General features: G+C 41.0%; 1 protein-coding gene across 2 annotated transcripts in view; it reads left to right on the plus strand.

Moving 5' to 3' along the window:
* Positions 1-6,415: 6,415 nt before the first annotated feature.
* The window catches only part of ILKAP (ILK associated serine/threonine phosphatase), a 33,258-nt gene continuing 12,842 nt past the window's right edge, over positions 6,416-26,831 (plus strand). Inside the window, exons 1-5 of one of the 2 annotated variants that reach the window (XM_077155552.1) lie at positions 6,416-6,555; positions 16,197-16,262; positions 16,736-16,792; positions 20,070-20,189; positions 21,223-21,349. In XM_077155552.1, coding sequence (XP_077011667.1) covers positions 6,501-6,555; positions 16,197-16,262; positions 16,736-16,792; positions 20,070-20,189; positions 21,223-21,349 — 425 coding nt within the window. In that variant the 5' untranslated portion in view covers positions 6,416-6,500. Of the gene's footprint in view, positions 6,556-15,464; positions 16,286-16,735; positions 16,793-20,069; positions 20,190-21,222; positions 21,350-26,831 lie in introns of those variants that run through there. The other variant, XM_077155553.1, reaches the window with a different exon arrangement.

Consider the following 26,831-nt stretch of genomic DNA (forward strand, 5'->3'; position numbering starts at 1 on the left):
ACTCCAGTAAGCTAATTAAGACTCACCTTGAATGGGTAGGGTCACATCTACATGGAAAAGATCTAATCAAAAGGTCCCAACTAACAATAGGTCTGTCCCCTTCCCCCAAGATTAGATTTAAAAACATGGCTTTTCTGGAGTACATTGCAGTTTCAAACCAGCATACCCTGGTAACCTAGATACTAACTCAACGAGTTTGCTTATTCTGATTTTTTTCATATCTGTGAGATCATACAATATTTGTACTTTTCTGTCTGGCTTGTTTCAATCAATATGATGTCTTCAGCCATCACCCATGTTGTCTCATGAACTAGAACGTCATTCCTTTTTAAGGTTGAATAATTTTCTATATATATATATATATATATATATATATATATACATACCCCATTTTGTTTATCCATTCATTGGATATATATATATATATATATACATACCCCATTTTGTTTATCCATTCATTGGGTACTGGTCACTAGGGTTGCTCTGATCCTCTGGTAATTGTGAATAATTCTGCTGTGAACATCAGTGTGCAAATATCTGGTCGAGTCCCTGCTGTCAATTCTTTTGTGTACATACCTGGTTGAGGGATTGCTGGGTCTTATGGTAGTTCTATACTTCGTTTTCTGAAGAACCACCCAACTGGTTTCCACAGTGGCTGACCCATTTTACATTACTAGCAGCAAATGAGTGCTCTGATTTCTGCATATCCTCTACAACACTTGTAATTTTCTGTTTTATTAACAGTAGCCATCGTAGTGGGTGTGAAATGGTTTCTCATTGTGCTTTTCATTTGCATTTCCCTAATAGCAAGCTTTTAAACTTGCTTTTTAGCTATTTATATATCTTTGTTGGAGAAATGTCTGTTAAAGTCTTTTTCTCATTCTTAAATTGGGTTGTTTATCTTTTTGCTGTTGTGTTGTAGGATTTCTTTTTTTTTTTTGCCCCGTTCTACATATATAATCAGTAATTCTCAATATCATCACATAGTTGCATATTCATCATTTCTTAGAACATTTGCATCAATTCAGAAAAAGAAATTAAAGACAACAGAAGAAGAAATAAAACGATAATAGAGAAAAACAAAGATTATACATACCATACAGGATTTCTTTATATATTCTGGATATTAAAGCCTTATTGAATAGGTGGTTTTCAAATATTTATAGGTGATTTTCAAATATTTTATCTCATTGAAAATGTCTTTTCACCTCTATGAAAAAGTCCTTTGAGATACAAAAGTTTTTAATTTTGATGAGGTCCTATTTATCTGTTTCGTCTTTTGTTGCTTGTCCTTTGAATATAAAGTCTAAGAAACTATTGCCTAAAATGAGTCTGATGATGCTTCCATACGTTTTCTTCTGGGAGTTTTATAGTCTTGGTTCTTATATTTCTAGTTAAATTTTGTATAGGGTTTGAGAAAGGGTTTCTACTTCATTCTTTTGCATACTGATATGCAATTCTGTGAGCATTTTTTGTTGAAGAGACTACTCTTTCCCAACTGAGTGGACTTGGTAACCAAAATTAATTGGACATAGATGCAAGGTCTATTTCTGAACTTCAATTACATTGGTCTATATATCTATCATTGTGCCAGTACCATGCTGTTTTTTTTTTGTTATTGTTGTGTTTACTTTATTGTATAATGTAACATATATACAAAGCAAAGAAAGAAAAAAGCAATAGTTTTCAAAGCACTCTTCAACAAGTAGTTACAGGACAGATCTCAAAGTTTGTCGTGGGCTACCATACCATCGTCTCAGATTTTTCCTTCTAGCTGCTCCAGAACATTGGAGGGTAGAAGGAATAAATATATTTTTTAAAGTCATCACAATTGACTTTTTCTTTTTTGTGAAAAATAACATATATACAAAAAAGCAATAAATTTCAAAGCACAGCACAATTACTTATAGAACAGATTTCAGAGCTTGGTATGGGTTACAATTCTGCAATTTTGAGTTTACTTCTAACTGCTCTAAGATACTGGAAACTAAAAGAAATATCAGTATAATGATTCAGCACTCATACTCATTTGTTAAACCCTGCCTTCTCTGTATAACTCTGCCATCACGGTGCCATGCTGTTTCGACAACCGTACTGTTGTAATAAGGTTTAAAGTCAGGAAGTGTGAGTCCTCCAATGTCAGTCTTTTTCAAGATGTTTTTGGCTTTCTGTTCCAAATAAATTTAATAATTTGCCTTTCCATTTTTGCCAAATGGCCTTTGGAATTTTGATTGGGATTGCATTGAATCTTTACATCATTTTGGATAGAACTGACATCTTAAGAATATTTAGTCTTCTAATCTATAATTAGTCTTCTAATCTATAAATATTGAATATTCTTTTAGATCATCTTTGATTTCTCCTTAGCAAAGCTTTGTAGTTTTCCATATATAGGTCCTTTACATCCTTGGTTAAATGTATTCATAGATATTTGATTCTTTTAGTTGCTATTGTAAATGGATTTTTTCTTGATTTCCTCTTCATATTGAACATGACTAGTGTGTAGAAACATTGCTGATTTTTGCATTTTGATTTGTACCTCACTACTTTGTTTATTAGATTTAGTAGCACATGCATTTGCTAATCGTTGCTCATCTGTGGAGTCAATGAGGACCCTCTGGGGACCTATCAGATGGCAATATGACTACTCTACTCACAAGGTTGTTGAGAGGTGTTCTAGTTTGCTAGCTGCCGGTGTGCAACACACCAGAGACGGATTGGCTTTTAATAAAAGGGGATTTATTTTGTTGGTTCTTCAGACGAAAGGCAGCTAACTTTCCACTGAGGTTCTTTCTTACATGGAAGGCACAGAATGGTCTCTGCTGCTCTTCACTCCAGGCCCCTGGGTTCCAACAACTTTCCCCGGGGTGACTTCTTTCTGCAGCTCCAAAGGCCTGGGCTGAACTGCAAGTGCTGAGATGAGGAATGCCGAGCTGCTTCGCTGTGCTACATTGGGTTCTCTCATTTAAGCACCAGCCAATTAAGTCAAATGTCACTCATTGCAGCAGACACACCTCCTAGCCAACTGCAGATGTAATTAGCAACAGATGAGGTTCACGTACCATTGGCTTATGTCTGCAGCAACAAGACTAGGTATGCTCACTTGGCCAAGCTGACAACTGAATCTAACTAACACAACAGGTGAAATCAAATTACCAGATGCAAAGCACCTAACCGGGCACCTAGCCCATAACAAGCATTTATTTCTGAGCCCCTTTCTCAAAGACATGTTTCACGATAAAGGTAACATAGCAATCAATTTTACACACTGTGAGAGGCCTTTTCTACCATGTTCTCAAACTGACCTAAACCAGAGTTGCTATGAAATTCCTATTTCTGTTGCGACGGACAAACAGAATAAATATTCATCATACTCATCTTTCAGACCTCTGTCACAGAGCACAAAACAAGCCCATGTTAAAGATGGCTGATTATTACTGTTGCTGACAAGTACTCCACAACCTAGCAGTTTAAACACCCACTTAATTTTGCTCATGATTTTGTGGGTCAGAAAAATCCAGAAGGGCTTCATTGGGCAGTTCTTGCCTGAGCTCTCATGCAGTTGCAATTGTTACTTTCAGCATTTCTCCTGGGAATCTCTTCAGCCAGATTCACAGTTTAATGGGTAGATTTTCTATTTCCCACATTACTATAGGCAAATTGTTTTCCTAAACTTCCCAGCACTACAAAACAAGTATCTCCTTTCTCCATTTTCTAATATCATGTTTCTTACTTTCTTTTAAGCCATCATCAATAGCTCCTGTTTCAGTTTGCTAAAGCTTCCAGAATGCAATATACCAGAAAAGGACTGTTTTTTTACAATTCTAAGGCCATGAAAATGTCCAAATTAAGGCACCAAGAGGATGATACCTTGTCTGAGGTAAGGTTGCAGGTATCCGGGGTTCCTCTGTCCCATGGGAAGGCACATGTCCAGTGGCTTTGTCTCTGAGTGTCTATGGGTCCACACTTAGCATCTCTGGGGCATTTCCTTCTAAGCTTGCTCTCTCTTTTGTCCTCATAAAGGACTCCAGTAAAAAGGATTAAGAACCAACTTGAATTGAGTGTGTTCCATCTCCATGGAAACAACCTAATCAAAGGTCAAACTCACAATAGGTCTCTACCCACAAGGGTAGATTAAAAGAACATGGCTTTTTGGGGTACATAACAGTTCCAAATCAGTACAAGCCCCAAGACCCTCAGGCATCCACCAACATTTTTCTCAAGATCCCCCCAAACTTTTCCTGATACCCAGTCCTATAGGAAATACAGTGTATTTTGGTGTTTTGATGTTTTGACACCCCACTCTGAGTACCAAATTTTTCTATAATTCTTATGTCACAAATTACCCCAAAACGTATTGGCTTAAATACATTTTTTTTTTTTTTTGCTTGAAATTTTGTGGGTGAGGAGTTCGTGACAGACTCGGCTGCTGGGCTCTCTCGGGGGGGTTGCAGTACGATACTGGCTGGGATATGGCCATCTGAGGACTCTGCTGGGTGGAAGCCCAAGATGACTCCCCTATATGGCTGGTGACGCTGGCTGTTGGCTGGAAGCTCAGCTGGTGCTGTTGGAAAGAGTGTCTGCATATGACCTCTCTAGCATGGCGATCCCAGGGTAGCTGGACTTATTTGACTGACTTACCTCAGAGCAAGCATCTCCAGAGAACCAGGCAAAGCTGCTAGCCTTTAATGACAGGTCTTGGAAATCATATAATGTGATTTCCTGGAATGCTCCTATTCTCTGAGCAGCCACAGCCCATCCAGAATCAATAGGAGGGAGGAGTGGCAAAGACGCATTGTAGAGGAGCATGTAGGATGGGATATATTGTTGCAGCAAACTTTGAAAAATATGCTCTGCCACATAGGCAGCCAGTAATGCCCTGGGCCATCAGGTGCATTCCTTGTCTCTGTTGTAAAGAAGGAAGCAGTTTATCTGCTGCAGTAGAGAGAGAGAGACCTGTGAAAGTTTCCAGGAGCGGCCAGTGAGCAGTCAAGTAGATGAGAGGCCACTGGCTGGGCAGTGTCAGTGCCAGTAACATATCTGTAGCTGAACAAGTTGAGTTTATTACTCATTGCCAGAAGGGAGAATGCGCACCATGGGAAACTTCAGTAAGGGGGGTTTAGAAAAGACTTAGATTTGGGTTGGGTTTGTGTTAGGTGATTTAGGGGAAGATTTAAGGAAGCAGGTCTTTGTTCTGGATTGCATCATGAAAGGAAGAGATGACTCTATGATTATTAATCTGAATAAATTTTATGTGAGAAGGCAGGATGTTGGCGGTTGAGTTGTACATTCAGTGTAGCCACGTTCTTAGTTATGCTCCACATGCTGGTAGGTGTGGGCCTATTGCAGATGAGATCTCTTCAAATGTCACTTCAGTTACGGTGCGGCCCAACCGAATCAGATTGGGCTTTAATCCGGGTTGTTCGAGTCCTATCTAGGCAGACTGAAAGTCAAAGGGAGAGAAAAGCCATGTAGCAGCCAGAAGCTGGAAGGCAAAGGAACTGGGAGGAGAAAGAAAACAACGGCCATGTGCATTGTTGTGGGACAGAAAAGCCAAGGCACCTCAAAGATTACCAGCCAGCCAGCCAGAAGTCACCCACCCGCGAAGAAAGCAAGCCTCTGAAACCATGAGCCAATAAATTAGGTTGTTAAGCAGACCCATTATATGGTATTTGTTTTAACAGCTTGGAAACTTAAAACACAGGAAGACTAGACCGAGGTTAAACTTGCCGTTGGTAAAGCAGCAGCAGTCACTCTTACTAGCCAGGATTGGGGAAGTCACTCTACGCCAAGCCAGCTTGCAGCATGGCTCATGCGGCCAGGCCAGCTCCCATTCCATGGCTGCTCTTCTCTTTGTCGGTTTTGTGGAGGGAACCACAACCGAAAGCCCCCGGCCTGCCTGGACGGGCAGACAGGTCGTGGGATGCCTCCTCTTCTGCGGCATCTTACGGGGTTCCCGTCCCAACGCAAAGGCCCCTCTATCCAAGCCTGTTTCCCGATCTTTAAAACGGGCCAGCCATCGACGCCGGTCACTACAGTAGCCCTTGAGGTCAGACACACTCTGGACGAGCATTCCTGACTCTGACGCAAATCGGACGCCCCAGCCAAAGGAAAGCGGGAGGAGACGTCGCTTCGCCTCGGCAGGAACACGAGGCCGAGGAGCCCTGGGTTCCGCCAACACAGGTGTCAGCCTCGGGTTTGGGCACGGCAGAGGCCCGCGCGCTTGCGCACCAGAACGCCCCGCCCCTCGTTGTGGCCCCGCCCCGACTGAGCGCCCGGGTGCGGATCGCTGGGCCCGTGGCGCGCAGGCCTCTGGGGCGGCCGGGCCGTGCTGCGCGCCGATTGGTCGCGCTCGGGGCCCGCCCTTCGGGTGATTGACGGCTCCGCGTCGCCGCCGCCGCCGCCGCCACCGCCACCGCCACCGCCACCGTCGGGGTGTGGGAGCCCGGCCGCCGCCCGCGGGCTGCCCCCCTGCCGCCGCCAGCGCCCCTGCCTCGGCCATGGACCTGTTCGGGGACCTGCCGGAGCCCGAGCGCTCGCCGCGATCGGCTGCTGGTAAGCGAGGCCCGCGGGAGGGCAGGAGGGGGGCGCGGGCCGGCGGCGGCCTGCAGGCCCACGGCGTCCCGAGGGCGCGGGCCCGGGGAGGCCCCAGAGGGCGGGTACGCGCCTGCCCCCGGCCCGCCCGAGCCTCGCGCCGGCCCGCCGCGCCCCCGGGCCCGCCCGCCCGCGCCGGCGGAGCTTCGAGGACGCCTTTCCGCCATTTTCGCTGCGCAGGGAGAAAAGGGCCTTCCTCGGGCCGGGCGGGCGGGCGGCGGGGGGGTCCGGGTCCGGGCGGGGCGGGGCGGCCGCGCGCCTTTGTGCGGCGTGCGGACCCGTGTGGCGGGAGTGACAGCCTCGCGGCGGCGGCGTGGCGGGCGGGCGGGCAGCCGCGGGGCCCGGTGACGCGGGCCGGCCTCCTCACGACCCCCGAGCGCAGTCGCGCGCCTCCGCTGCGTCCCCAGCCCGCCGGGGGCCGGGACTCCACCGCCTGCTGCCGCTCTCCCGCCGCAGACCAGCCAGCTCTCGTCCCTGAACGGTGTTCCGGGCCTGGCACACGTCGTGGGCCCCTGGGTTTTGCTGTTGTCTTTTTTATAAACTGGGGTAGAATGCATCATCAGCTTGATCCTTTCGTCTCTGAAGCCCGGGAGAAAGGATTCGCTCTGACCCTGTGATCTTTACGAGTCCTGGTTGTTTTTGTTCTTATCTGGATCACAGCAGGTACCGTCTCTCCTGAAGTTGAAAGCTGGAGCCTTGGGCCGCCCCCCGCCCGGCCCGGACCACCTCGAGTTCCGGAGGCTGTGCCTTGGCTGGCCGTGTCAGTCAGCTCTGCACACTTGCCTTGTTAACGCTGACCTTCCTGTGGATTGCGGTCGCCCCAGGTTTAGTTGGGCAGAACGTGTTCACGTGTCTTATGCAGGACATTCAGCCAGGTGCTGTAGAAGCCTTTACTTCCAAACCTAATTGCTGTCAGAAAACCTGGAAACCATAAAAGAAATTCATATTTCCAGGCCTACCTCAGACCCACTAAATGAGAACCCCGCGGGGGAGGCCCTGACTAGTGAGCTGCAAGTCCCCAGGATTGTCAGTGGATGGTCCAGCAGGGCTCTGGAGGCACCGCTGCTGTGGGGAGTACAAAGGTGTGTGCGATCCAGTCTAGCTGTCGAGGAGCTTAATTCTGGTTGCAAGTGATTATAATTAAAGGAGGCACAAGTTAATGACAGCAGGAAAACCAGAGCACCTTCAGGGGTGATGCTTGTTGCCCACAGTGGGAAAATGTGGACAGAGGCCTCTATAGTTGGGTAGACCTTTATCCTTAGAGGTTGATGGCAGAGGGGAGCAGGGTGCTCAGAGGGAACCCCAGGTTCTCCAGTGTGCCTGCACAGCAGTGGGGAGGAGAAGTGGGACTGGGTCTGAGGAAGGGCCTGCTCTGCTCTCCTCAGGGCCTGGATTCTGACTTTCCTCCTGGGTCGGCAGTCTTTGTCAGGCCGTTTGAAGTTTACCTTTTACTTCTCCGCACCTCCCATTCTGGTGGGGTGCGTGCAGCTAAGTAGCCGGTCCTTGAGACTGTGAGCGCCACTCGAACATTCTTTTGCTAGATAGCCACTGGGCTAGCTGTGGGTAAAACCCCTGGCTTTGTGTATGCAGTCTTCTTTTTACTCTGGTAATGGAGTAGCATTTCTACATGAATAAGTCTGGGTCAGAATTTAGACTTAGAAATATATCTGTTAACCTATCATTCTTATCTCCATTCCTTTTTTTCCCCCTTGTATTAGAGAAGTTGGGGGTTTACAGAATAATCATGCATAAAACTCGGGATTCCCGTGTGCCACCTATTATTAACACCTTGCAATGGTGTGGAACCTTTGTTACAGTTGATGAAAGCACACTTTTATAATTGACTGTTAACTGTATAGTCCATGGTTTAACGCAGGATTCACTGTGTATTACAGTCCCTTGGATTTTTTTTTTTTTTTAATTCTGTTACCATACATGCAAACTGACATTTCCCCTTTTAACAAAATTACATTCATAATGTGCTACCATCATCACCATCCATTACCAAAACATTTCTCTTATTTCAAATGGGAACTCTGTTCCTATTATATTTTTCAACAATTTATTTATTTTTAATTGTAGTAAAATATGCCTAACAAAAATCATTTTAATCATTTTAAGTGGATGATTCTTTGACATTAAGTACATTGGAAGTACTGTGTAACACTCCCCACTATCTATTTTCAGACTTTGTTCATCATCCCAAATCAAAACTCATACTGATTTAGCCACAACTCCCCATACCCCAGTCCCTCATACTCCTGATAACTACTCTTACGCTTTCTATCTAGATGAATGCTTATTCTAAGTATGCCATATGAAAGAAATTATACTATATTTGTCCTTTTGTGTTTAGCTTATTTCACTCACCATGTCTTCAAGCTTCATCTGTGTTACGACATGTGGTGGCACTTCTTTTTACGGCTAAATAACATGCCATCGTATGGCTGTGCCACATTTTATTTACCCGTTCATCTGTTGATGGACACTAGGGTTGCTTCCACCATTGGCTATTGTGAAAAATGTATGATGAGCTTTGGTGTACAAGTATCTGTTTGAGTTCCTACGCTCAATTTCTTTGGGTGTATACGTAGGTGTGGAGCTGTCTGGTCACATGGTAATTCTATGTATAACTCTGAGGAACTGCCAAACTGTTTCCACAGTGGCTGCACCATTTTACTCACCAATGCATGAGGTTCCTATCACTCCATATTCTTCCCACCACTTATTTTCAGTTTTTTTAAATAAAAGCCATCCTAGTGGGTGTAGAGAGTCAGCTCATTGTAGTTTTATTTTTCATTTCTTTAACGGCTAATGGTGTTGAATATGTATTTATTGGCCATTTGAATATTTTCTTTGGAGAAATGTCTATTCGAATCTTTGGCCCATTTGTAAATGGTAGAGGAAGTATATTTATTCCTATCAGACAGAAGTGGAACTTTTCTGTTATCATACCCATACAAAATGCTGACCTACTGTTTTTAAGATTGATAGCTTATATTTATCAATCCAAACAAATGAAAAGTGTTTAAAGTTGCTTCAATAGTAACTCAGCTTCAGTTTTAGATGGTGGTTCTATGACCTGTTTGGTTGCTGCAGCAGTACACTTTAAAGCTGATCATCAGCTGTCAAAGTCTAAATAAATATTAACTTGTCCCAGACACCACAAAAGTATTTCTTTAAAAATAATTGGATATAAAAAAATTGGATATCTAAATACAAAATAAAGGTTTAGATATTAGAAGAAAACTTATATGAATTGAAAAATGTCAGGATTAAGCAAGAAAAAAACTCGGGTGTCATAAAAAATTAAAATGGATTTGAATACGTAAAACTTAAAAAATTTTGCAGTACAAAAGATACTACAAAGGCCAAAGACAGAAAACACATGCAATGCACACGACTAAGGTTAATATTCCTTATAAGCAAAAGGCTTGTACAGATTCATAAGAAAAAGAGAGGCCATTAGAAAAATAGTCAAAAAGATGCATCTAACAGTGGAATGCAAATGATTTGTCAAAGGCTTAGCTTCCCTAGTCACTGAGGAAGGGACCAACAAATCCATGTGACACCATTTTCCTCTACCCATCAGATTAGTAAATATTGATAATGTTACTTGTTGGTGAGGGTGTAAAGAAATGGATAGTTCCATAAAAAATGCTAGAGGAAATTACTACAATTTATTTGGGTATTAGTTTTGGCATCTGTCACATTTAACCTACACATACCCTTTGACCAGCAATCTAGCAGAGTAAGAAAGGATACATGTCTAAGAATGTTTATTATGGCATTTTTTTGTCATGCAGAATAATGCCTGAATGCCCATCAGGAAGGGAATTGAACAAATGAGTTTAGATGCTTAATAGAGAATCGTAGGCAGCTCCTGGAAAGAGTGAAGTAGATGCAGGTGTGCTGGCCTGTAGCGTGCCCTGGTGAGTAAAGTGAACCACGTTATCTGGAATATATTGTGTCATGTAGAGTATGATTCTAACATCTTTTGTGGCTTTGTTGTACCTTGCAACCGCTGGCTAACTTTGAATATGATCAACTTGAGTATTTTTCTCAGCATAATGTGTGACTTCCAGTGAGCTTAGCTTCAGAGTGTAGGGAACTGAAAAAAATCCTAGATGAAATTTACTGTTATAAAAAAAAATGTTTTCACTCTTACATAATTCAGTATGATGTCTTCAAGGTTCCTTTATGTTATACCAGCACTTCACTTCTTTTAACTGCTGAGTAACATTCCATTGTATGGCTGGGCCACATTTTTTTTACCCATTCATCTCCTGATGGACACTAAGGTTCTTCCACATTTGGCTGTTGTGAAAAATGTGTGATGAGTTTGGTGTACAAGTATCTGTTTGAGTTGCTGCTTTCAATTTGGGGTATGTACCTAGGAGTGGAATTGCCGGGTCGTGTGGTAATTCTGTGTATAACTTTCTGCAGAATTCGCAAACTATTTTCCACAGTAGCTGCACCATTTTACTCAACAATGTATTTCCCCACATCCTCATGAACACTTGTTATTTTCAGTTTTTAAAATAACAAAAACTAGCCATCCTAGTGAGTGGGAAGTGGTGTCTCGTAAATTTAATTTGCATTTCTTTAATGACTAATGGTGTTGAGCATCTTTTCATATACTGTTCTAGTTTGCTAGCTGCTGGAATGCAATATGCCAGAAACGGAATGGCTTTTAAAAAGGGGAATTTAATAAGTTGCTAGTTTACAGTTCTAAGGCCGAGAAAATGTCCCAATTAGAACAAGTCAATAGAAATGTCCAATCAAAGGTATCCATCCTGGAAAAGATACCTTGGTTCAAGAAGGCCAGTGAAGTTCAGGGTTTTTCGCTGTAGTGAGAAGGCACATGGTGAACACAGTCAGGGCTTTTCTCTCAGCTGGAAGGGCACATGGTGAACACGGCATCATCTGCTAGCTTTCTCTCCTGGCTTCCTGTTTCATGAAGCAACCTGGGAGGCGTTTTCCTCCATCTCCAAAGGTCACTGGCTTGTGGGCTCTCTACTTCTTGTGGCTATGTCGTTCTTCTCTGCTCTCTCTGAATCTCCTTTGTTCTCCAAAATGTTTCCTCTTTTATAGGACTCAAGAAACTTATCAAGACCCACCGAAATGGGTGGAGACATGTCATCACCTAATCCAGTTTAACAACCACTCTTGACTAAATCACATCATCGAGGGAAATGATCTGATTACAGTTTCAAACATACAGTATTGAATAGGGATTATTCTACCTTTATGAAATTTTGATTAAAACATGGCTTTTCTCAGGGACATACATCCTTCCAAACCAGCACATAATATTGGCCATTTGAATATTTTCTTTGGGGAAATGTCTATTCATAGCCTAGACCCATTTTTTAATTGGGTTGTTTGTCTTTATTGTTTATTCTGAATACTACACCCTTATTAGATACATAGTTTCCAGATCTTTTCTCCCATTCTTTAGGTTGTCTTTTCACTTTGTCGATAAAGTTTTTGCACAAACTTTTTAATGTTAATGAAGTCTATTTTATCTATTTTTTTCAGTTCTTTATGTAAAAATCTAAAAATCTATTGCCTACTACAAGGTCTTGAAGGTGTTTCCCAATGTATTCTTGTAAGAGTTTTATAGTATTAACTCTTATATTTAGGTCATTGATTCATTTTGAGTTAATTTTTGTATATGATGAGAGATGGGGTCCACAGTCACTCTTTTGCCTCTGGATTTCCAGTTGTACTGGGACAACTGAGACTGTTCTTTCCCCATTGAATGGACTTGGCATCCTTGTTGAAAAACAACTGGCTTTAGATGCATGAATTTATCTCTGGATTGTGAACTCTGTTCCAGTGGTGTGTATGTTTATCCTTATGCCAGTACCATATGGTTTTAAGTTCTGTAGAATTGTAAGTGTGAGTTCTCCAACTTTGTTCTTTTTCATGATGGTTTTGGCTATTCTAGGCCCTTCCCAATTCCATATTAACTTGGAGATCGGCTTTTATATTTGTATAGGGCAGGTCTTTTGTTAATGGTTTCTTTCATTTTTTGTGTATCTTCAAATGTCTTAATTCTCCCTTTGTTTGTTTTTTTTTAATTTATGTTTTTTTATTTATTTATTATTTTTTTATTTTTCCCTTTGTTTTTGAAAGGTAGTTTTGCCAGATGTAGAACTCTTAGCTGGTAGGTTTTTTTCTTTAAGGACTTTAAATATGCCATCCCACTGTCTTCTGGCCCTCATGGTTTCTGATGAGAAATCTGCTCTTGTCGGGAATCCCTTGTATGTGACAAATTGCTCTCTCTTGCTAATTTCAAGTCTCTTTATTTTTTGATTTTGACAATTTCTTTATAATGTGTTGCAGAGTAGATCTCTTAGAGTCTATCCTGTTAGGAGTTCATTGGTCTTCCTGGAGATGTATATTCATATCTTCCATCAGATTTGGGAAGTTTTGGCCATTATTTCTTCAAATTCTTTTTCTTCCTCTCTCTGTCTTGGCCTTCTGGCACTCCAGTGATGTGTGTGTTGGCATGCTCCATGTGTCCCACAGGTCCTTCAGCTCTGTTCACATTTGTTCATTATTTTTTTCTTGTTTCTCTTCATTGAATAATTTCAATGGTCTTGTCTTCAAGTTTGCCAATCCTTTCCTCTCCCTGTTTAAATCTGCTGTTTAATCCATCAGATGACTTTTTCATCTCAGTTACTGTATTTTGCAGCTCCAGAGTTTGCTTGGTTCCTTTTATTAGTTTATATCTCTACATTTTATTCAGACAGTGTTTTCCTAGTTTCCTTCAGTTGTTTGTATATGGAGTCCTTTAGCTCATTGAAAATGTTTAAGGCAGTGGATATGTCTTTGACTAGTAGTAGTTCAGTGTATGAGCTTCCTCAGGGATGGTTTCCAGCAAAATCTTTTTTCCAGGGAATGGACCATACTTTCCTCTTTGTATGTTTGTAACTTTTTGCTGAGAACCAGACATTTTCAGATTTACGTTGTTATAACTCTGGAAATGTCATTCTCCCATTCCTCTGGGATTGCTCTGTTTATTGTTTCTGAGAGCTGGTGCCTTCAATTTGCTGTTCCAAATTATTTTTCCTCCCAGACGGGGAAAGGAAAGAGAAAGGGGTGATGGGAGTAGGCACTTGCTCTTTAAGACTTCTCTGCTGCTTTTCCCTGTTGGAGCATGTTCTGTCACAGAATCTGTCCCCCTGGCCGTCTGAAGTAGCTGGCCATAGGTGGTGAATGGTCAGAAACCCCCTCATCCCACTCCCCGTCCATCCCCCAGATTTTGGAGCCCTCAGCCCTTATAGCTCACCCTGGCCACAGCAGGCTGCATCAGGAGCCCAGGCTGCAGTCCCCATTGCTGCCTGTCACAGAGCGGGAGGATGAAATTCCTCAGTATTTACTACAGTTTACCAGCTTCTCCCTGCAGTTTACCGGCTTCTTCCTTCCTTTTGTGGTGCACAGTATCCGTGAGCCTGCATTAGCCCTAGACTCCAGGGCTGCAGGATAGTTGGTTTCGGTAGTTCTGACTATTTGAATTGTGGAAGGACTTATGCTGCCTCCTTACCCCAGTCCTCTGAATTGGATTGTTTTTCTTGTTGTTGATTTAATTCGTTAGTTTTTTTCTGGTTGGTTTTTAAGTGAGTGTATTTCCTTACTTGAACTTTGAGGAACAATGGGTGAAACAGAGCCTGTGTGTTGAGTCAGTGCTTTAAAACCTTATGGGATGAATCCACGTACTTGCAACTTCAGCCCCTTTTCTCCCAAATTCCTTTGTGCCAGTTCATTTCCATATATTTAATAGTTTAGATAGAATTTTGGGATAAAGCTAGGGAATAAAGAGTCGTTAAACTTTGAAATCTGTTCTACAACTAACTAATTGCTTTGGAAATTATTCGTTTTTGTACATATTTTTTGTATATATGTTATTTTTTTGTATATATGTTATTTTTCACAAAGAAGTCAATTATGATGATAAATGCACAGGTTTATGATGATGTTGTGAACCATTGATTGTACACTTTGGGTGATTATGTGGTATGTGAATTTGTAATATAGATCAATAAAAAAATAAGTAAAGAGGAGTGGTTGTTAAATTAATATAGATGTTTTTGGAGTGTAAATCTTCAGATTTTTATATAAAAGATTTCCTTGGCTTTTTCCTCGGGCTGTCTTGGAGTATCTGAACTTTCTCATTCTCTGGAGAGAGACTTACTGAATTGGGCACTGTGCTGGTGTTAGTAGTACCAAGTTAAGGCACTTTCTTCCCTCAAGGCTGTCATCACCTCTGCTTGTTTGAGACTGTGGCTGCTGGTTCATTCAAGCTGTTATTGAAATAGACCTTCGAAGCTAGCAAAACCCCTTCCTCGTCCCCCCATCACTGAGTGTATATCTTGACGTCCAAAATTGTTTTCTTTCTCAAGAATCAATTTTTTTCTTCCCTAGATTATCTTTTAAAGAGAGATTTCAAAATGTTTGATGTATTCAGTGATAAAATTACCAAGAAAAATATTTATTAGCCTCACATTACCCGATGGCCCTTCAAATGCCTGTTGGGACAACATTCATTCTTTTATGTTGTCTATAACTGTTGGAAACAAATGTTCACATTAAATATAGCCGATTCTCATTATTTGCAGATTCCGTATTTGCAAACTCGCCTACTTGCTAAAATTTATTTGTAACCCAAAAATCAGGAGTCATGGTGCTTTCCCAGTTGTCTGGGGACATGTACAGGGCACTGAAAGATTTAAGTTCACAGATGGCAAGTTCCCCATGGAGCTGAAACCGGGTGGTACTCTGCCTCACGTTTCAGCACTCATGCTGCGAACGAGGGTCCTTTTCACGGGGCGGGGGGTGGGGGAGGAGGTATTTATTTTACGTGTTAATGTAAATAATATTTTTTAATGAAAAACAGTTGGTTTTTCAAAGCCTTTAAGCTGTGAGAAAAGTGGCATTTGTGACAAATGTCTTTTTGATATTTGTCTACATAGAAGAGAGCTGATTCTGACACTGCTTCTGCATTCTCAGTTGTAATATGTTACTTCTGTTGATCATGGTACATTTAGTGCCACAATCTTCACATTTTCATACTTTTTGTTGGTGATTTTGTTGTTGAAAGCAGCTCCCAAGTGTGGTGCTGATGTGCTGAGGGCAGGAAGGCGGAGCTGTGCCTGCAGAGTCAGCTTCATCTAAGCATGAGTCATGGTGCTGTTAGCTGTGAGTTCACTGCTAATGAGTCAACAGCATATATTGTTGTGTGTCTTTAAGTAAAAACACAATTAGCCAGGGTTAGTATTGATTGGTTGATGAAAATATTGTGACCAGAAGTCCGTGGGCACCTAGCCCCCCACCTGCCCTGGGAGCAGTGCTTTAGTGTTTGCTGATTCATTGTTCACAGCGGCTTAGAGAGCATATACCTCCTGTGGGAAGGAGAACCGACCCAAGCTGTCAAGGACAATATTTTTTAAAACAGAATTTTATTCAACAGTGAGGAGAAAATTTGAAATTACTAGCAAACGTACTTCAAAGTCTGGCAGAACACAAGATTCCCCTCTGGAAGTCCACCCTAAGCTGGGACCACACACAACCTAAACAGGTTTTCCGTGTTTCAGGGAACGAAGCGCAGAAAGGACCCCTGCTCTTTGACGGCCTCCCCCCGGCCAGCAGTGCTGACTCAGGTACAGTCTTCAGGCTCTCCCAGGTGTGTGTCAACGTCTCTGCTCATCCCGGGATTGTAGTTGTCTCAATCTTTCTCCCTTTCCTCCATTTTCAACACACAGATGTTTTAGGTGTTGGACTGTCTTAAGTTTTGAATCCATGGCATCAGGTAAGGCAGAAAATCTGCTAGTTGCTAGCCCTGAGAAGTACTGCATAAAATGCTGAGCAGTTTTCTCTGGTTCATTTGAGCATTTACTTTGTTAGCTGAGATAAAATTGAACTTTTTAAGGCAGATTTCTGTTTCTTTTGAAATGATAGGACATTACAATAAAGTAGGTTCAAGGTATTTACTACAGCATGAGTTGCCACTGGATTGACAACAAAGTCTTGAGTTTATTTCAATGACCTTGCATAGGTGTCCTGGTGGGATGGATTCTGAAGCTTACGCCTTGTGCCATCGTTGCCGCTCACTCGGTATTCTGCTGTGTTTCAGGGTCAGGGGGACCTTTGCTTTTTGATGATCTCCCACCTGCCGGCAGTGGTGACTCAGGTGAGTGGTAGAAAAATATGGAATCCAAGGTGTTGATAAAAAAATACATAGTATTTTACTCTTACGGGTTTCAGGAGGATTTAGGATGGCCTTAAATTATGGTACAACAAAAGGTTTAGTAAAATTAAATAGGGCCCATCAGGTGCATACATAATAGAGATGCTACCACACCATTTTTTGGTGATTATCTTTCATTTCTGGGGATTCAACACGTTGGAGCTGACTTTAGGAATTAAGAGTTCAGTAATTTACATCAAATGTTCATTAATTTTTTTTTTTAATTTCAAGAGTGTTATGCTGGTTCTCCTTGCCGTATTCCTGACAGACCAAAGTGTATCAGAGAGTGTTCTGAAAATATGAAATGCAGTTAACAAATGTTTAGTATCCCTGAACCCACACAGAAAAATAGGTCTTCTGTGCTATTTATATTAAAGATAATTTAAATCTTAAGTAAGTGAAGTCTGAATGGCACTGATTTGTGGTCCTGGTACAGACCATGTGTAAGATTTCCTTGAAATTCAAGACCGTAGTGAATGTTTTCCAGTTCATCCTTAAATATTCTCAAGATTCAGATATTGACTTGGTTTCATTTTTTGCCAAGTCTATTAATATTGGTTTTACTGACTCCTGTAAATGTTGTATTTTACTTTTTTATGTCCCAGTGAAGTAGAATGTAAAGTAGAATGGAAGAATACAGCAGATTCCACTGTGTTTTATGATGACAGCTCTATCATTCCACCTGCTGAGAACTTCCTCTTAACTTGAAATTCCCCCGGGGGCAAGTTGGGGGTCAGCCTGTTTCATATGCAGTTATCTTCTTATTATAGAGCCTTATGTTGCCAGATAAAAACTTGATACTTTTCAAGTACATTTTTGTTTGTGTGTTTCTGAATCATTACCATAATCATCAGGACTGATCTGGAAAGGGCAGGTTTAATTAGCATAGTTCCTGTGTTTTAGAAAAGGTATTATAGTTTCTTTTCTTTTTCTTTTTTTTTTTTGGTATTGCAGTCACCTTGCATAAGAATTCTTATATTTTATTTTAGGGCTGTGGGCCCATACCCAAAAATTATAATGTTCTTATAATTGCAGTTTAGCCTGAAACCTTCCCAATAAAGATAGAACTCTTAGTTATAATGAAAGTTAATGAGGCCAAACAAGGCTCTTTACAGATTTCTTTTTCCTTTTAACATTTTTATTGTGAAATACATATCAAAAAAGTAATAAATTTCAAAGTACATTGTAACAAGTGGTTATAGAACAACAGATTTCAGAGTTTGGTTGCAGTTCCACAATTTCAAGAAGAAACTTCTAGCTGCTCCAAGACACTGGAGACTAAAAGAAATATTAATATACTAATTCAGCAGTGATACTCATTTGTTAAATCCTATCTTCTCTGTTCTTTACAGATTTAAAAGGAGCAAGGAAGATCCATCATAGCTATCACTTAGTTAACAGTAGGGCAAAAACAGTGAATTTAGCTGTGATTTGGAAGATGTTATTGCCACTATTATTAACAAGCTTGATTTTTGGAGGGGAGGAGCTATATATAATTTTACTTACAGTATTTTTGATTTCTTGAGAAGATGCATTCTTCTCAAGCATGTAAGAATCATTTACAAAAATTGATCATGTATTAGACCCATGTAAGTCCCAACAAAGAACCAGTTTTATGATACAGACTACATTCCTTGACTACAGCATGATTAAATTAGAAGCCAATAGGAAAACTGGAAATTTTTCAATGTTTTTTAATATAAAGGAAAGGAAGATACTTTTACATATACATTGGAAAAACCAGAGCATAGAGAGAGACCATTGGGAGAGATTCTATTGGAAACATCCATGAAACTTTTCTCAGTTAATTTTTTATGTTGTGTGGAATGGGATGTGTATATTATACTCTTGCAGAAATCTGTCCTTTTGTAAGTAATTTAGTCTTCTTGAAGCTGGGGATATTTTCTTATACTTCTTTTTCCTCACACTCAGAAATGCCTGGCAAAGAATAAGTTAAAGAAATGATCATGCTTTCATACCTAAATGTAGACAGTCACTTAATGCCGTTTATTGGACACTTTCATGTAACAGACAGTGTCGCAACTGCTTTACATACCTTGTCCTTTTCTGTTTTCAGACTACCCCCTGAGATGGACAGTATTGTCAATGTTACTGTTTTAGTTTGCTAAGGCTGCCGGAATGCAATACTCTGGAAATGGACTGGCTTTTATAAAGGGGATTTGTCTAGTTACGGATTTACTGTTCTTCAGAGGAAAGGCAGCTAGCTTTCATCTGAGTTCCTCTGTCACACGGGAAGGCACATAGCAACATCTGCTGGGCTTCCCTCCGGTTCAGGGTTCAAAGGGCTTTCCGTTCTGCATCTTCAGACATCTGGGTCTGAGCCAGTTCTGAGCCCTGAGCTGTTGTGCGGGGCTGTACTGAGTTCTTCCTCTCTCTTCTGACCTCTCCTTTTAATCCTCACTCATGGCGGAAGGCATGCCCCTTAGCTGACTGCAGATAGAATCAGCCATAGATGAATTTCACATGCTGATGATTTAAGTCCGCAGCCACAGAACAACTGGGCACCATCACCTGGTCAAGTTGACACCTGAACCTAACTATCAGTTACTGATGAAGAGGCTGAAGCAGGAAGGTTAGGTAACTTCCATAAGGTCACACCTCTTCTGAAGGGCAGAACTGGGGTTTACACCTCGACTTATTTCTTTCCAAAGCCATACCTATACCTCTTATTCACCACTGGTGCCGGTAGCTCTGGCTTTGAGTACAAACTGCACTCAGCAAGTGGAACAGGTTCAGCCACCGTCTTTTTCCTTTCCGGATTTAAACAGTTCTTAAAGCCTATAACTCAATTTAAGCCTTTTTTGTCAGTTGTGACTTTTTCATTTGTCTAGGACCCTTCAATTTGTTTGCAGATTTTTTTAAAACCTCCCTATTTATTACTAAGGGCCTGTGAGCTTAAAACATCTTGTGTTTGTTAAAGCCCCAGAATAAGTATGTATAATTTTCCACTTAGCAACCTCTCTCAAGTTACTTCCTGGTCAGCCTGACTTGGGAACTTGTGTTTGGTGCCCCCCACGTGCAGTTTTGAGCACCGCCCTCCCCTTCAAGGGCAGGGCAGAGCCTGTCACAGTGCCTGCCTTGTTCGCCGATCCTGCTTAAAATGGTATTCTGTTTCAGAGGGCTGGGATGGAGCCTGGTCTGCTGGCCTTTTCTGTCTACAGCTATGTTTCTGTCTGGCTTTTACTTTATTTATTTTCAGGTTCTCTTGCTACTCCAGAACCCCAGATGGTAAAGAATGAAGGGAAAGGAGCAAAGAGAAAAACCTCCGAAGAAGAGAAGAATGGCAGTGAAGAGCTTGTGGAAAAGAAAGTTTGTAAAGGTTTTCAGACAGTTTGAAAACAAATGTATTAGACTTCATATTTTAAACAACCCAGAGCAAAAACAAGTTCATCTTTCTAGTTAGATTACTTCCTTTTTATGTCTATATATAAGAAAGGGGTTAGGGTACATTTTCTGTGAACAAATTTCCAAGTTTACCTCTACGTTCTTTCCCATTTCATTTTCTATGTGCATCTCTGACCTTCTCTTTGTCAGGCGGAAAACCAATATTTTTTCCTCCAGAGTAAAAGTACTCTGTAGTTTTTATGTAGCATGTAGCTTTTATGTAGCATCTGCAGTGATCAGATGGTTTATTGATCACACTGTTTCTCTCTGACTCCTGCCTTCACTCATTTCTGTTAACACTTTGAATTCTGTGAGTTAGCAGCTTCTAAAATCAGATGAAATTTGTAGTTCTGTAACTTGTCAGAGTTGGTAGAAAAGAGAATTGAAAGTGCTGACTAAAGAGAACTGCTTGTGGATTTTCGTTCAGTAAATGAAACTACTTTGTCCTTTGCTAGGAATAACCTCAGAGAAAAAAGTGGTAGGATGCGTGTGAGATCTGCACACAAGGCCGCCTCTCACTCTGCTCTATGAAGTGTCTTCCACTGGGCTTGTGCTGCCATTAGAAACTAGCGTTCTGCTAACCAGCAGGACAGCTCTTCCACAAGTATTGGTTTTATTATTTACCTGGCTCTTGGCATCAGAAATGAGCTTCAGCTAGCCCCAGAGTTAAATAAACCGGATTTCTGCACCCACAGTGGACTCTGTTACCCTTTTCCTTTGTTAAAGTGAAAGCAACTAATCTTATTCATTCACATTCTTCACCTGCTTTAAGCATGGAAAATACATATTTTCAGTGTGTCTGACAAGGCATTAGGGATCAACTACTGACTTCTGGGGCTCTTGCCTATTTTTTGCACTATTAGACCGTTGCTCAGTCAAACAGCCGTAGTTCCCTCTTGTTTGCTCTGGGACTAGGGCTTCCAGGGAAAGGGCACAGTTTTGTATTGGCTTTTTGTTCTCTTCCTCAGCCTCCTCTGTGATCTTCGGTCTGAAAGGCTACGTGGCTGAGCGGAAAGGGGAGCGGGAGGAGATGCAGGATGCCCACGTCATCCTGAACGACATCACCGAGGAGTGCAGGCCCCCGTCGTCCCTCATGTGAGTGGCCGCACCCCAGCCTGTCTCACGAAGTGCTCCTCTTTGCTGACTGGAGATTCAGACCTTGTCCAGTTTGTATTTATTTGATTGATTTGTCACTTGAGTTGCTTGGTTTTACATAAGGGGTTCTCAGCTAGGGGGGAACTTAATATGCTCCCCTGCCCCCCAGAGGATATTTGGCGATGCCTGGGACATTTTTGGTTGTCACAACAGGGGTGGGGGTTTGCTCCTGGCATCTGGTAGGTAGAGGCCAGGAATCTGCCAAACATCTTAAAATGCCCAGGTCAGCCCCCACGACAAGGAATTTCCCAGCCCCAATGCCATTAGTGCTGAAACTGAGAAACCCTGCCAAATGGGAAGTGATTCTCAAGTGGAAGCATAGCCTAGAAGAGCTGGAAACTACCAGGGAAGACAGTGAAGGGTGAAAAGGGAGCGCTAGTACAGATACTCAGAGCCCAGAGAGAAGGCAGAAGAGCCGAAGTGGCATAAAGGGAAAGAAAGACAGTGAAGAATTCCCTGCAACTATGCAAACTACAGTGAAGCCTACTGCATAAACTTTTAGGAACGGAGAAAAAGCAACCAGAAGTGGGATCTAAGTGGTCCCCAGTTGGTCATTAACATAGAGTGCTGGAGCTGGTGGTGCTCGTGGAATTTGTCTGGTAGATGAGGCCTAATCGTGAAGATGAGGCAAGCCAGAAGGGGCGATGGCCCCTTCAGAGCAGCTGGTCATGCAGGGGCCTTGTGGACACACACACTGCCATGGCACTGCCCCCACTTAACCAAGACCAGGTGTTCCTCAAACTGGTTTTTTTAACTAGAGGATAAGATTGGGCTTACAGAACAAGCATGCATAAAATACAGGATTCCCACGTACCACCCCCACCAGCACCTTGCAAAGGTGTGGGACATTGTTAGAATTGATGATAGCATTTTAACAGTTGTACTAGTAGGTAGAGTCTCTTGTTTAACCTAGGGTTCAGGGTTGTGTAGTGTAGATCTGTTTTTGTTTTGTTTTGTTTTTTTAATTTTTATTGTTACCCTATATAGTAATTACATTCAAATAAGTACTTTAGTGTTGTTAATTGCATTCACAAGATTATGCTACCATCACCATCATCCTTTACCAAAGCATTTCCAGCATTACAAACAGGAACCCTATACATTTTAAACCTTAACTTTCCATCCATATCCTACCCTATTCCCTGGTAACCTATATTCTAGATTCTGACTCTGAATTTGCTTATTCTAATTGTTTCAAATCAATGAGCTCATACAATATTTGTCCTTTTGTGTCTGGCTTATTTCACTCAACTTGATATCATCGAGGTTTACCCATGTTAGTGAGTGTATCAGGACTTCATTGCTTTTTTTTTGGCTTGGGCAGGTTCCGGGAATCAAACCCGGGTCTCTGACACGGCAGGCGAGAATTCTGCCACCACACCACAGTTGCACCATCCTCATAGCTCTTTATAGATGAATAATAGTCCATCATGTGTATATACTGCATTTTGTTTATCCATTCATTTGTTGATGGTCTCTTGGGTGCTTCCAACTTCTGGCAATTGTGAATAATGCTGCTATGAACACTGGTGTTAAGATAACTGTTCGAGCCCCTGCTTTCAATTCTTGTGGGTATATATCTAGTAGTGGGATTGCCAAGTCATCCGGTAGTCTCTACTTAGTTTTCTGAGGAACTGCCAAACTGTTTTCCACACAGGTGCACCATTTTCCACTGCTACCAGCAATGAATGAGTGTTCCTATTTCTCTGCATCCTCTCCAACACTTGTTATTTTCTGTTTTGTTTTTTTTAATAGCAACCATTCTGATGGGTGTAAAATGGTGTTTCATTTGCATTTCCCTGATGGTCAGTGATGTTGAGTACCTTTTTATGTGTTTTCTGGCCATTTGTGTATCTTTGGGGAGATGCCTTTTGCCCATTTTAAAACTGGATTGTCCTGGGTTCAATTCCCAGAGCCTGCTCATGAAAACAAAAAAGTTGGATTGTTTTGTCTTTTTCTTAAGTTGAAGGATTTCTTTTTTTTTTTTTTAATTTATTAATTAAAAAATAAAATAAAGCAACATACATAATCAGTAATTCACAATATCATCACTTAGTTGCATATTCATCATTTCTTAGAACATTTGCATAAATTCAGAAAGAGAAATAAAAAGACAGTAGAAAAAGGAATAAAACGAACACAGGAAAGAAAAAAAAAAGTATACCTACTATACCCCTTACCCCTCGCTTTCATTGATCACTAGCATTTCAAACTAAATTTATTTTAGCATTTGTTCTCCCTATTATTTTTTTTTATTCCGTATGATCTACTCCTTTGTTGACCAGGTAGATAAAAGGAGCATCAGAGAAAAGGTTTTCACAATCACACAGTCACATTGTGACAGCTGTATCATTATTCAGGCATCCTCAAGAAACATGGCTACTACTGGAACACAGCTTTACATTTTCAGACAGTTCCCTCCAGCCTCTCCATTACATCTTGAATAACAAGATGATATCTACTTGATGCATAAGAATAACCTCCAGGATAACCTCTCCACTCTTTGGAATCTCTCAGCCATTGACACTTTGTCTCATTCCCCTCTTCCCCCTTTTGGTCGAGAAGGTTTTCTCAATCCCTTGATGCTAAGTCTCAGCTCATTCTAGGGTTTTTCTCAATCCCTTGATGCCGAGTGTCCGCTCATTCCAAGATCTCTGTCCCACATTGCCAGGAAGGTCCACATGACCCCTGGGAGTCATGTCCCACGTAGAGGGGTAGGGTGGTGAGACTGCTCGTTGTGTTGGCTGGAGAGAGGGGCCACATCTGAGCAACAAAAGAGGCTCTCTTGGGGGTGACTCTTAGGCCTAAATTTTAAGTAGACTTGACCTATCCTTTTTGGGGTTAAGTTTCATATGAACAAACCCCAAGACGGGGCTCAGCCTATAGCTTTGGTTGTCCACACTGCTTGTGAGAGAATATCAAGAATTCAACTTGGGGGAGTTGAATTTCTCCCCATTCTCACCAAAAGGATTTTTTTATGTTTTCTTGATGTGAATCTCTTGTCAGATATGTGGTTTCAAAATATTTTCTCTGATTGTGTAGACTGTCATTTTTCTTTCATGATATCAAGTCCTTTGAGGTGCAAAAGTTTTTCATTTTGATGAGTTCCCATTTATATATATTTTTTCTTTTGTTGCCTGTGCTTGGGGTGTAAAATCTTAGAAATCATTGCCGAACACAGGGTCCTGAATATACTTCCCTACATTTTCTTCTAGGAGTTTGATAGTTTTAGCTGTTATATTAAGGCCTTTGATCCATTTTTAGTTGATTTTTGTATATGATGTGACCTGGGAGTCTTCCTTTTATTTTTTTGCAAATGGGGATCCAGTTTTCCCAGTACCATTTGTTGAAGAGGCTGTTCTTTCCCAAGTGAGTAGTCTTTACCTTCTTGTCAAAAATCATCTGGCCATAAATGTGAGGGTTGATTGCTGAGATCTCAGTTCTCCTGCATCAGCCTATATATATGTCTGTCTGCTGCCAGTACCATGCTATTTGGATTACTGTGGCTTTGTAATTTTTAAGATTAGTAAGTGTGAATCATCCCAATCCATTTTTCTTTTTCAAGATGGCTTTAGCTGTTTTTGGCCTCTTATGCTTCCATGTAAATTTCATGATTGGTTTTTCCATTTCTTCAAAGAAAGTTGTTGGAATTTTGATTGAGATTGCATTGAATCTAAATTGCTTTTGGTAGTATTCACATCTTAGTGAAATTTGGTCTTACAATCCATGCACACCGAATATCCTTCCATGTATTTAGATCTTTAAATTCTTCTAGCAAGTAATGTTTTGTAATTTCCTGTGTACTAGTCTTTTATATCCTTGGTTGGGTTTATTCCTAGATATTTGATTCTTTTAGTTGCTGTTGTGAATGGAGTTTTTTCTTGATTTCTTTTTCTGATTGTCCATTGTTTATGTATAGAAACACTACTGGATTTTTGGGTGTGGATCTTGTACCCTGCCACTTTTCTGAATTCATTTATTTGCTCTAGGAGCTTTGTTACGGATTTTTCAGGACTTTTTGTAAATAGAATCATGTCATCTGCAAATCAGGAAGTTTTACTTTTTCCTTTCCAGTTTGGATTCCTTTTATTTCTTTTTCTTGCCTAATTATTATGGCAAGAACTTCAGATTATAATGTTGAATAACAGTGGTGACAGTGGGCATCTTGTCTTGTCCCTAATCTCAGAGGGAAAGCTTCCAGCCTTTCACCATTGAGTATGATGTTAGCTGTGGGCTTTTTATATATGCCGTTTGTCATGCTGAGGAAAGTTCCTTCCATTCTTAATGTTCTAAGTGTTATCAAGAGAGGGTGCTGCATTTTGTTAGATGCCTTTTCTGCATCAGTTGAATTGATTATGTTTTTCCTTTGTTCTGTTAATATGGTGTATTCCATTAATTGATTTTCTTATGTTGAACCAACCTTGCATACCAGGGATAAATCCATTTGCTCGTGTGTGTATAATTATTTTAATATGCTCTTGTATTTGGTTTGCTAGCAATTCGATGAGGATTTTTACGTCTATATTCATAAGAGATATTGGCTGTAGTTTTCTTTTCTTGTGGTATCTTTATCCGGCCTTGGTATGAGGGTGATGTTGGCCTCATAGAATGAGTTAGGGAGTGATCTCTCTTCTTCAGTTTTTTTTGGGAGAGTGTGAGCAGAATTGGAGTTAAGTCTTAGAATGTTTTGTAGAATTCCCCTGTGAAGCCATCTGGTCTGGAGCTTTCTTTGTTGGGAGGTTTTTGATTACTGATTCAGTCTCTTTAGTAGTAATTGGTTTGCTGAGATTTCGATTTCTTCTTGTGTCAGTGTAGGTAGTTTGTGTATTTCAAAGAATTCGTCCATTTCATCTAAGTTAACTAATTTATTGGTGTACAGTTTATAGTATCCTTTTATAGTTCTTTTTAATTTCAGTCGGGTCAGTAGTAATGTCCTCCTTTTTGTTTTCATTATTTGTATCCTTTCTCTTTTTTTTTCTGTCAATCTAACTAAATTATATTGATCTTTTCAAAGAGCCAGGTTTTGGTTTTGTTGATCCTATTTTTGTAGTTTTCTGTTTCATTTATCTTTGCTATAATCTTTATTTCCTTCCTTCTGCTTATTTTGAGTTTAGCTTACTCTTCTTTTCCTAGTTCTTCCAGTTTTGATGTTAGGTCTCTGATTGGAAGTCTTTCTTCTTTTTTAATATAAGCAATTAGAACTCTGAATTCCCCTCTGAGCACTGCCTTCACTGCATCCCATAAGTTTTGGCATGGTGTATTTTCATTTTCATTCGCCTCAAGATATTTCTTTATTTCACTTCTGATTTCTTCTTTAACCTTTAATTTCCATATTATATAAGGAAATCTTCCATTTCTCCCTGTTATTGATTTCTAGCTTTGCACAGTTGTGGTTGGAGAATATATATGCTATGATTTCAGG

The sequence above is a fragment of the Tamandua tetradactyla genome, chromosome 3 (genome assembly GCF_023851605.1).
Source record: "Tamandua tetradactyla isolate mTamTet1 chromosome 3, mTamTet1.pri, whole genome shotgun sequence".
In the NCBI taxonomy this organism is placed as follows: domain Eukaryota; kingdom Metazoa; phylum Chordata; class Mammalia; order Pilosa; family Myrmecophagidae; genus Tamandua; species Tamandua tetradactyla.